Source organism: Colobus angolensis, unplaced genomic scaffold (assembly GCF_000951035.1).
Source record: "Colobus angolensis palliatus isolate OR3802 unplaced genomic scaffold, Cang.pa_1.0 Scaffold56, whole genome shotgun sequence".
NCBI classification, from domain to species: domain Eukaryota; kingdom Metazoa; phylum Chordata; class Mammalia; order Primates; family Cercopithecidae; genus Colobus; species Colobus angolensis.
Window position 1 is genome coordinate 6,182,340 of NW_012119154.1, and position 12,554 is coordinate 6,194,893.

Sequence of the window (12,554 nt, forward strand, 5' to 3'; positions counted from 1 at the left end):
GCTCTATTGGCTTTTTACAATGGAAGGTGAGGATTCAACTCTACATACCTCCTGCATCATCATAGTTATACCAACTTTTTGGTTAAGTCAGCTTCCATTAGTATCGTTATGCGTGTTTAAATATTAGTCATACATGAGGATATAGTGTATTATGATACAGCTTTTGCTTTTCATTTGCTTTATTGTGAAGTTTACCTACATTAATTCACTTCCCAAATCTGAAGAAGTACCCTCAGTGTATCCACTCATCAAGTAAATCTTCCTCTTTCTTTCCCTTGGAGACCTTCCTCCTGGAGCCAACTACACCCAGTTCTCATCTGGGCTGGCTACTCCTCCATCAGGCTGTTGTATGATGTCTTCCTGAGACTCTCTTCACCATCCAGTCTTGAAGACAAACAAGCAAAGCGAGAAAGGATAATTGGGAAAGAACGATGTAATCAGAAGGGTCAGCAGTCTCAGTGAGCTGCTGGAACATTGGGAATTGGAGGTGAGGGAGCTGCAACCACAGAGCTCTTGCTGCCCTGACCAGCCCTGCTTTAGATTATTCAACATCTACCTCCAAGACAAATGTTGTTTGAGTTGCATTGTGAGACCTCATCATATTAATGCTTCCAGTACAAAAGAGGATACAGAAACTGTGTTCTCTTCTTTAACAACTATGAATATTACTTATTTTGAGTACTTACCTAGGTCACATATGTACATTTTTAGAAATTCAGTACTTTTATGCACCAGTTATTCAAATGCAATTTTGAAATGCCATAGGATTTTTTTTTAAGGCCTTAATGGACACTCATATTCACAAAGAGGGGAAAATCTTAAAAATGTTCATGTGGGATAACTAGGGCATTTATAGCACACACAGAGATTCAGTTTTCTATCTCTGGCCTCAGATGGTCTGGGTTTAAAGCCTGGTTACACAACTTACAGGCTACAAGACCTTGGGCAAATCAATTAACTTCTCTATGTTTCAGTCTCTTCTTCTGTCAGTTGGGAATGATGATATGATAAAATAATAATAATAATGATACCTGCCTTAAGGATTCAAATTAAAAGAAATAATGCATCTAATGTACTTGGTGCAAGACCACATAGGAAAATCAATTAGTATAAAGCATTTATTACGTATTTTCTTGCTGAAATATACAGCAGCAACAAAAGTCTGAATGTGAAAAGCCATAGGACAATTTCACTGTTTTTAGGTGATTTGAATATTCTTTTTTTTTTTTTCTTTGAGACAGTCTTACTCTGTTGGCCAGGCTAGAGTGCAGTGGCACGATCTTGGCTTACCGCAACCTCTGCTTCCTGGTCTCAAGCAATTCTCTTGCCTCAGCCTCCCGAGTAGCTGGGATTACAGGCATGTGCCACCACGCCCAGCTAATTTTTGTATTTTTAGTAGAGACAGGGTTTCACCATGTTGGCCAGGCTGGTCTCGAACTCCTGACCTCAGGTGCCTCAGCCTCCCAAAGTGCTGGGATTACAGGCGTGAGCCACCATGACCTGCCAGGATTTGGATATTCTAAAGGCTCACTGAACTCATTCCTGTATTCGTTTATTAAATGATTATTAAGTACTTACTATGTTCCAAGTATTGTTCACAGTGCCGGAAACACATAAATGGTTAAAACAACAACAAATGCCTGTGTGGCATTACTCACAATAGCCAAGAGGTGAAAGCAATCTAAATATTCATCAATGGATGAATGGATAAAGAAAATGTGATAAATACATGCAGTGGAACTATTACGCAGCCTTAAAAAAGAAGAAATTCCTGTCATGGGCTCTACAATATGAATGAACCTTTGAAGAAATTATGGTTAGGTGAAATAAGCCAGTCCCAAAAGGACAAATACTATATGATTCCACTTTTATGTAGTATCTAAAGTAGTCAAAAATCATAGAAACAAAGTTGAAAAGTGCTTGCCAAGGACTGAGGTAAGAGGGAAAGAGGAATCAGTGCTTTTTTTTTGGAAACGGAGTCTTGCTTTGTTGCCCAGGTCGCAGTGCAGTGGCGTGATCTTGGCTCACTGTAAACTCTGCCTCCCAGATTCAAGCGATTCTCCTGCCTCAGCCTCCTGAGTAGCTGGGATTACAGGCATGTGCTGCCACGCCCAGCTCATTTTTGTATTTTTAGTAGAGACGGGGTTTCACCATGTTGGTCAGGCTGGTCTTGAACTCCTGATCTCATGATCGGCCTGCTTCGGCCTCCCAAAGTGCTGGGATTACAGGCATGAACCACCACACCCAGCCAAATCAGTGTTTTATATAAGTGTATTCTAAGATAAAAAAGTTCTAGAGATCTGTTGCACAACAATGTAAATATACTTAACACTTGAACTTTACACTTAAAAATGGTTAAGATGACAAATTTTATGTTACGTATTTTTTTTATCAGAATTAAAAAATTAAAGCCCGCGATTGGCAAATTAAATGCTGGGTTTATGTTTGTTAAGGTGGAACAGTTCAGGGCCAGGGCTAGGGAAATAACTGAGCTTGAAGGAGGGCAGCAGCAGTCAGGGATGTCAGTTGGACAGCTACCACTATCCATTAAGACTATATAGTCCTCAAGGCCATCACTTGCGGATACAAGGCTATGCTCAAGAGAGAGACATTATTTCAGTCATCACGACCAATCTTATATGATATGTTTTATATGTTATATAAAACATATGTTTTTGCAGTTCTGTAGATGAAAAACTTATATGTTTTTGCAGTTCTGTAGATGAAAAACTCAAATGTTTTCAGAAGTTAAGTAACTTGTCCAAGTGGTGGAAATAGTGATTTCTACTTGAGTAGTTCCAATGTATAACTCATTCTCTTAATCACTCTGCTCTATCTCCCTTGGAGAGACAGGGAAACTTGTGGGCCAGATGCTAAGTCCTTGATGCAACAGCAGCATGCAAGGGTGATAATGAGAGGGAGGCGGTAGATCTGCCTATGGTATGAACCTTAAAGGAGGTACGGTTTAGACAAAACGGGTCTGATTATATGTGCCAAATTTACAAAAACAAAGAGCTCAGTGACGAAGTCAGAATCAGTGAAACAGACATTAGGAACAAGGTAAGCAGAGAGAAAGTGAGAGAGGAATCATAGACAGAAATCTCACAATTCCTGTGGGCAAACACTCTCAACACAGCTGCTTTTTTAAAAAGTTGCTTCAATTTGCCTATTGTGTTCATATGCATATAAAATCATCTGTGTAGATATTCTATATATTCTGTCTCAACATCCTTACATATAATCATTCATAGTAATTAGGTTAGGTAGTAAACAGGGTTCTAATCACTTTCATATTTTGAACTCATTTAAGATTTTTTTAAAATTTTGTTTTTTTAGACAGGGTCTTGCTGTCACCAGAAGCGCAGTGGCTCAATCTTTGCTAACTGCAGCTTCAAACTCCTGGGCTCAAGTGATCCTACTGCCTCAGCCTACCAAGTAGCTGGGACTACAGGTGCAGTTATTTTTTATTTTTTTTGAGATCAGGTCTTACTGTGTCGAGTCTTACTGTGTCATCCAGGCTGTAGTGCGGTAGCACGATCTCGGCTCACTGCAACCTCTGCCTCCAGGGGCTCAAGTGATTCTTGTACTCCAGCCTCCAGAGTAGCTGGGATTACAGGCCCGTGCCACCATGCCTGGTGAATTTTTGTGTTTTTTTTTTAGTACAGACAGGGTTTCACCATGTTGGCCAGGCTGGTCTGAAACTCCTCACCTCAAGCTATCCTTCCACCTTGGCCTCCCAAAGTGGTGTGATAACAGGTGTGAGCCACTGTACCTGGCTTTGAACTTATTTTAATGACTATCAAGTTATTTTGTTGTTTTTAACTGTGGAGAAATACATGTAACAAAATTTATCATCTTAATCATTGTTAAGTGTTTGGTTCAGTGGTATTAAGCGCATGCACAATGTTGTGCGACCATCATTGCTATCCATCTCCAGACCTCTTATCATCCCAAACAGAAACCCTGTGCCTACTAAATACCTTCTCCTTTCCCCCGGCCCCAGCCCCTGGCAACCACCATCCTATTTTCTCACATCCAAGTACTAAACAGGCCCAAACCTGCCTAGCTTCTGAGATCTGATGGGATTGGGCCTGTTCAGGGTGGTATGGCCATAGGCCACCATTTTCTTTTCTTTTTTTATGACTTTGACTACTCTAGGTACTTCATATAAGCATAAGCATACAATATATGAATGACTATCTAATGTTTAATACTGCCCAGCCAACCCCAAAGTCATTCACTGCTGCTGACCTGCCTGGAGTAAACCTCACTGTAAGGAAATTCTCTCACCTCTGGGGCCGAATACCGGTTTTTTGAAATAAAAATCACTTTTATGAGACCAAAATTTGAGGGACTAGCCTAGCATTAAACAGAAACTTCAAAATCGAATAAGCTATAGACAATTAGCAGTAACAGTTTGGGCTAAGGATCAATGATTTGTGTTGATATTTGACATGTGAATTCATCATGTATTAAAAATGAGAAAATTTATCCTAAAATCAATCAGCTAGAAGTGATCTCTAAATTGTTCACCTTTCTATTTATCAGTGTAAAGAACTGATTCAGGCCAGGTGTGATAGCTCATACCTGTAATCCCGCACTTTGGGAGGCAGAGAACAGATGATCGCTTGAAGCCAGGAGTTCTAGACCAGTCTGGGAAACAGTGACACGCCATCTCTACAAAAAATAAACGTTAAAAACAAAAATTAGCTGGACATGGTGGTGTGTGCCCATAGTCCTAGCTACTCAGGAGGCTGAGGTGGGAGGACTGCTTGAACCCAGGAATTTAGGTTACAATGAACTGACTGTGCCACTGCACTCCAGCCTATGTGACAAAGTGAGAACGTATCTCTAGACAAAGTAAGAAATAAAAACTGATTCAGTGCTTTTAACCAGGGCTATATTAGGACCTATCTATGGGAATTCCTTTGCTTTAGGGTGAGGTTTCTCAGCTTGTGCATTATTGACATTTGAGGTCAGATAATTTTTTGCTGTGGAGGGCTGTCCTGTGTATTGTAGGAGGTTTGGCGCCCTCCTTGGCTTGTACCCACTAGATGCTAATAGTGCCTCCACATCCAAATTGAGACAATCAAAAACGTCTCCAGATACTGCCAAATGTCTTCCAGTAGGCAAAAGTTACCCACAGTTGAGAACCACTGCTTTAGGAAGATGGAGAAGAAAAAGCCCATTTTTTGCTTTATTGATATCATCTAAGTTTGATTCTACATCTCTACTCTGACCTAAACTTTGATGAAAATTATTGTAAATGTGGCTTTAGACTAAAACTAGCAAAACTGTCAGGCAATCTCTTTTTGCATTCACTTCCAATAAATAATAGATTTACACTTTCTTAAGGGGAAAAATACGGCCCTATGAGTCTGATATTAACACTGAATGAATACAGGGAGACCAGAGCTGCACAAAGCATGCTGGTCAGCATGGTTTGCAAAAGGCAGCATCCCTGGGCGCTTTCCTACCCTGAGTAACAGTTCAGCCCCTAGCATACAACTCTAATTTCTGAGGACACATTAACACATTTCTCCCATCACCAGATCCACAACTACATATTTATAGCACGCAGACTGTAGGGGTGTCAGATGCACAGCAGGTAGGTGCTCCAATATTTAATAAGTGAATGAAGGACATCAGCACCAGGTCAGTAGTAGAGGCCAATATGTAAAAAACTGGAGCCTAAACCATCTCACTTCTGGTTTTCAGATTATGTAAAATTGAAGTGTTTGAGATGTTAATTCTAATTGCATTATTCTGCTGAAGTCTTCAGGGGACTCCTTAGCTGACAGACTATATCATAGAATATATATCTTAGAATATCTATTAGTCCATCTTGGGCCGCTCCCCACTATCTCATGTTCTAGTCAAACCAAGTTGTGTGACAGTGGCCAGTTGGGGAGACACAAAGTGCTATGTTCAGTTTGAAAAAGGAAATTCAACAGTATAACTTTAAGAAGAACTTTTGAAATAGTAACCACTAAAAGAAAATCTATATCCAAGTTTGCTTGCTTGCAGGAATGCAGATTTCTTTTTCTTTTGTATTTTAGAGATGGGGTCTCACTATGTTGTCCAGGCTGGCTTCAAACTCCGGGGCTCAAGTGATCCTCTTGCCTCAGCCTTCTGAGTATCTGGGATCACAGGTATGTGCCACCACTCATGGCTGTTTTGGTTGAAGATATTTTTAAAGGAGAGGGGAGGGAGATTTTTTAAATTTATGAAAATAAACTGTGGTTTATAAAGTTGCAGTGACATGTCCTAATGCTTCTTGCCATTTTATACATCACTGCCTTTCTACTTTTGCTTCTCTTCTCTGCTCACTCTATAACCCCCAATGTATCTCAGACACATTCTGCCTTTAGACTAGGTTTAAGCATCACCTCTTTTTCTAGGAAGCGTCTGATGATTACACCTTATTTGCAACTCCCCCAGCCCCAGCTCCTATCATTGTACCGTTTCTATTATAGCACTAACCACACCGTATTATAGTTATGTGCTTTATTGTGTCCTTGAAGGGAGGAACTCAGATATCTGTTGCATGAATGAATGCAGGTAAATTTGAATACTGAAAATCTGGTCCATATAAAGTAAAAAAATCTTGTTTCCCTGTTCTACTGTAGATTACCATTATAATAACAGTTTAAACACTGCTATTTAAGCAACTAGTGTATCTTCAAATAAACAATGACTTTCTATACTTAGCAATTTCATATTAAAGTCATGTATAAAATTGCCTACTATGAAATAATTGCAGATTTGTCAAAGATACAGCTATTTGTTATAAGAATATTCAGTGGGGCTGGTGTGGTGGGTCATGCCTGTAATCCCAGCACTTTGGGAGGTCAAGGTGGGTGGATCACGAGGTCAGGAGATCGAGATCATCCTGGCTAACACAATGAAACCCTGTCTCTACTAAAAATACAAAAAAATTAGCCGGGTGTGGTGGCGGGCACCTGTAGTATCAGCTACTCGGGAGGCTGAGGCAGGAGAATGGCTTGAACCTGGGAGGCGGAGCTTGCAGTGAGCAGAGATCCCGCCTGGGCGACCAGAGCGAGAGACTCTGTCTCAAAAAAAACCCAAAAAAACAAAAAATCAGTCAATATCAACAACCCAAGGATTATGCTGCACACATAGAATGGAACACTTTGCTCCATTAGAAGCTACCTTTTAGAAGAAAGAATATATTCAAAAGTATTGTTAAGGGCAGCGCATGGTGGCTCACGCCTGTATTCAAAAGTATTGTTAAGGGCCTGCACTTTGGGAGGCCAAGGTGGGCGAATCATTTGAGGTCAGGATTTCAAGACCAGCCTGGCCAACATGGTGAGATTCCGTCTCTACTAAAAATACAAAAATTAGCCAGGCGTGGTGGCAGGCGCCTGTAATCCCAGCTACCCGGGAGGCTGAATCACTTGAACCTGGGAGGCAGCGGTTGCAGTGAGTTGAGACTATATCATTGCACCCCACCCTGCCTGGAGACACAGCGAGACTCCATCTCAAAAAACAACCCTCCCCCCACCACAAAACCCCCAAAAGTATTGTTAAATACATGCATAGAACAAAAGTTTTCAAAATGTTATTCTAATCCTGTCACTCTTCCAGTGAACAAAATTTAGTGTTTCCTTACAGTTTTCAGTATTGCACCAAACTCATTATCTTAGTATTGTAAAAAATAGCAAGCAATACAGATTATCTTTAGTGGTGATATTAAAAGTAATTTTTTCCTTCAGTTTTTCATTATTTTCCAAATACCTACGATAAAGATGGATAATTTAACTTTTTTTGAGACGGAGTCTTGCTCTGTCCCCCAGGCTGGAGTACAGTGGCATGATCTCGGCTCACTGCAAGCTCTGCCTCCCGGGGTCAAGCCATTCTCCTGCCTCAGCCTTCCGAGTAGCTGGGACTCAGGCGCCCATCACCATGCCCAGCTAATTTCTTGTATTTTTAGTAGAGACGGGTTTTCACCGTGTTAGCCAGGATGGCCTCGATCTCCTGACCTCATGATCCGTCCACCTCGGCCTCCCAAAGTGCTGGGATTACAGGCGTGAGCCACCATGCACAGCCTTTTTTTTTTTTTTTTTTAAACAATGGAATTCCAAACCTTTTATATAGCTGCAAAACTACTAATTGCAATAAAATGAACTAATACCAGAAGCAAAGATATAAAAAATTAGGTTTAAAAATCCCTATTATGGAGTAATATGCTAATTATCATTTCTATTTACTGTAAATGCTATTCTAATTGAGCAATTATAAACTACATTTGAATTAACAAACAGACCTGGCTTTATCAATGATGTTATCAGTAAGATTCCAGTGTTTTACTGTCAGGCATAACTTGATAATAAAAGTAATTTTGACTTAAAGTTTGGTAAGAATAAAATATGAAGGAACACAGCAGATTAACTGCAAAACTGAAGCCTCAGATTCAAACTACATGTTACTTGAAAATGTTAGAAGTGTATTAGATTTTGAAATCCAGAAGAAATAAACATGTTTTACAATCTGGAATATATAATTTTAATTAGTTCTCAGCAGTGCAGTAAATGAACAACACTAATAATTACTTTGGGAGAGAATAGCAGGAGGAAAAATTTAAACAGTAGCTTTTCGTGACCATTTTTAAGTAGCTGACATCTAAATATGTTTCTGGAATGAACAAATTAAGGGTGTATTGTATATAGTGATTTAAATAATCAATAACTTTCTTACAGTCTTATCAACTGAGATTATAGAATTGTAAACACAATTTTTTCATGTTTATAATCTATTAGCTTTCATTTGGACACATTAAACCGTACTTTTCCGTTGTGTAGTTAATTCATTTCTTGAGTGCCTGTCTACCATTAGATGCCAGGGGCTTGATCTAATTTTCCAGTTAGAGTTACTATTCAGCTCAAGTCACTCTACTTAGTTGTCAACAATAGTTAAAGCAGTATCTTAAACCAGAGGTCAAAATTAAATCAATATTTTGATTTGAAATGATTACAAACATATCCAAAGGTTATAAAATGCTACTGAGAAGAGCTCAATGTTTCAAATGCATTTTCTTCTTACAGATAAGTTGTTATACATGCGTATGTAGCTATATACCTTTGATTGTAGTTGCTACACCTGAAAAATCTTTTCTCCTCAGATGAACTTAGAAAATTCAAGAGACCACCACTGATACAAGACCTTCTAAAGTTAAAACTGAGTGACTTCTTACAGTGAGACAGAAAAACTGATATACATTAACTTTTTCAAGTAATGTTATGTACAGTTTTATTGCCAGTATATGCACAACAGTAAGCATAGAACTATAAATACACAATGTAATTAACAGTAGAAAACAAAATTGTTACAGGTAGAGGGAGAGGATATAGAGAAACTTCTCCTGCTGCTCGAACAGAAACAAAGGAAGGGGAAAGCCTATGACAAATCATCCATTCAGTACTCCTGTCTTAAATTCTTTACATACATTTCTACATTTTTTTCAGTTAAACAAAGTACAGATAACTCTGTAACAATAGCAAATTGCTTCCCTAATAGCTATTTGCCTTTCCAATCAAATTCACTTTATATTAGGATTTTAAAAAAAGTCAAGATGAGAAATCATTAGTATCCTGGTTCCAAATTATCTAATTTGGCCTTTCACCAAAACTGGTAATTTTTGAAAGTCAGCTGCACATGAAAAGAATGGGTGTAGCAAGAGGTGATTAAAAAAATTTGTTAAAAAGTAACAGAAAATCACCCTTTAAGTAGTTTTCCAAAAGACACTATAGGCAGCAGCTCAGTTAAAAGTATTAGTCCTGAAGAGGTAGAGAATTTGAGCCCGTTATACAAAGATAGCCTTGGCACCATCTTCTCTCTCATCAGGATCAGTATTTTCAAGTAAGACAATTTCATGGTAAAAGGAAACCAGGTTTCACCATTTAAATAAGAGGTGCTGGTCACTCCCATGTCTCGATAATTAGTTTGTTTACTATGTGAGAAACCGAAGACGGTCAAGGACACACACGCACTTGATTTTTTTGTCTGTTTCCATTATCAAGTTTATTCATAAGTGAATTTGATATTAATAAATACAAAAAAAGCATCATTCACAACAAAGATATAAACAAACCGAAAAAAAAAAAAAAACCCCTGCAATAAAACCTTCTATTTCAGTAAGTATCAAGAAAAAACAGGCAGATGATTTGGTGCAGCTTTCTTTAAGGGATCATAGAAAGGACATGGTTTTAAATAAAGATGGCAAGATCAATAACCAACAGACGATATCAGTTTTATAGAACTGGCTGATTCTGTAACATCTGTCTTTGAGGTTTTAGTTTTCAAACTAGAGATCACCCCAAAGAAGTTGCAACTAATGACATGTATCACCATCACACAAACAGAGTCCAGCGGTAGTTCAAATTAGTCCTGCTTTGTTTCACATCATTTAAATATTTCTAGCATAGGACATGATACGGAACAAAACTCAAAGTAGCAATAAAAATATTATTCTGCAGTTGAATAAAAGCAAAAATGTTTTAGACTGTTAAACTTTTAAAGCTTTAAGCATTCCTGTTTAACCAGCATTTAAAAAAATTTATACAATCGTAACACTGGCAAAGGTTAATGGGAAGACAAAGTACAAACATGTGAAATGATGAATTAGATTAAAAATTACTTTGTATCGATCAATTGATGTTAATACTGCTTCTTCTTGAATTTGGAATAACTATCATAAAAGTTACATGCAGACTGAGGATAGTCCTCTGTTACAGAAAATACAAAACGAAACGAAACAAAAAACTAAAACTGGGAAACAATAGTAAGTTCCAAAAGATGTGTTTGAGAATTTCCTTTCATTGATGAGGGTGGTCTATCGATCGTTTCTTTTGAGAGACCTGGTTCGCTGTGATGAGCTTCACTAACTTTGTCCAGAAACATCAGTAGTGGGATCAGCTCCTCCAGAACCCGTCTGTGCACGTTTGATGTAAAGATTCAGTAGCTTCATCTGCAGATTCAAGCCAAATAAATGTCATTTGAGCAAGCTGCCCCAAATTATAAGATACTCATTAAAATATTATATACATATATGTGAGCTCAGATAGATTTTAGGCTGGGGGTTATTATAATGTCCAAGCTATTGTGGATAATTAAGAATAACAAATTGTTTTTTTGGCTAGCACATCTGAAAAAAATATGTAAAATATCAAAAAAGGTTTTTGAGTCTTGAAAGTCGTTCATGACGAGTATTTTATGTCTTTTCAAAATATATTGTAGGGATCACATATACAACTTTTGATATGGTTTGGCTCTGTGTTCCCACTCAAATCTTATCTTGAATTGTAATCTGAATTGTAATCCCCATGTGCTGGGGGAGGGACTTTGTGGGAGGTGACTGAATCATGGGGGCAGCTCCCCTGTGCTGTCTCGTGATCGTGAATTCTCATGAAATCTGATGGTTTTGTGAGGGGCTTTTCCCTGCTTCACTCTACAGTTCTCTCATTCTTCTCCTTCCTGCTATCATGTGAAGAAGGACATGTCTGCTTACCCTTCTGCCATGATTTTAAGCTTCCTGACACCTCTCCAGCCATGAGGAACTGTGAGTCAATTAAACCTCTTTATAAATTACCCAGTCTAGGGCAGTTCTTTTTTTTTTTTTTGAGACGGAGTCTCACTCTGTCACCCAGGCTGGAGTGCAGTGGCGCAATCTCAGTTCACTGCAAGCTCCACCTCCTGGGTTCACACCATTCTCCTGCCTCAGCCTCCCAAGTAGCTGGGACTACAGGTGCCCATCACCATGCCCAGCTAATTTTTTTCTATTTTTAGTAGAGATGGGGTTTCGCTGTGTTAGCCAGGACAGTCTTGATCTCCTGACCTTGTGATCCACCCGCCTCAACATCTCAAAGTGCTGGGATTATAGGCGTGACCCATCGCACCTGGCCTAGGGCAGTTCTTTATAGCAGCATGAAAACAGACTAATATAACATTAAAGGAAACTCAGAAGTCACCATTAAAGCAATAACAAACAATTGAGTGCTAGGTGTTACACAATATGTTTTATGTTATCTCTTTATCTTCATATTTTATAGATGAGGAAATCACAATATAGAATGGTTAAGTTACAGACTAAGGTCACAGGGGTGGGTAAGAAGTAGGCAAAAATAGGAATTCAGGTATTTGGGTTACAGGACCTAATATATTAAACCATAAAGCCACTGCCATTCTACCAAGAATGTTTTTAGTATCTCTGTGTCTTTTTGCAGTTTTTGTATGAGATGATTTTATGAAGTTTGTAATTAATACACATACAATTCTGTGTTCTACTTTTTTTTTTTGAGACAGGGTCTTGCTCTGTTGCCTAGGCTGAAGTGCAGTGGTGTGATCACAGCTTGCTACAGCCTCAACCTCCTGGGCTCAGGCAATCCTCTTGCCTCAGCCTCCCAAGTAGCTGGGACCATAGGCACGTGCAACTGTGCTTGGCTAATTTTTTTTTTTTTTTTTTTTTTTTGGAGAGACAGGGTCTTCCTATGTTGACCAGGATGGTCTCGAACTCCTGAGGTCAAGTGATCCTCCCA

At 38.8% G+C, this 12,554-nt stretch overlaps 1 protein-coding gene across 6 annotated transcripts in view; it reads right to left on the minus strand.

The window, feature by feature from the left end:
• Window positions 1-8,502: 8,502 nt before the first annotated feature.
• The window catches only part of CLASP2 (cytoplasmic linker associated protein 2), a 201,708-nt gene continuing 197,656 nt past the window's right edge, over window positions 8,503-12,554 (minus strand). For all 6 annotated transcript variants that reach the window (XM_011961558.1, XM_011961562.1, XM_011961564.1 and 3 more), the window contains one exon: window positions 8,503-10,987. In XM_011961558.1, coding sequence (XP_011816948.1) covers window positions 10,901-10,987 — 87 coding nt within the window. In that variant the 3' untranslated portion in view covers window positions 8,503-10,900. The remainder of the gene's footprint in view (window positions 10,988-12,554) is intronic.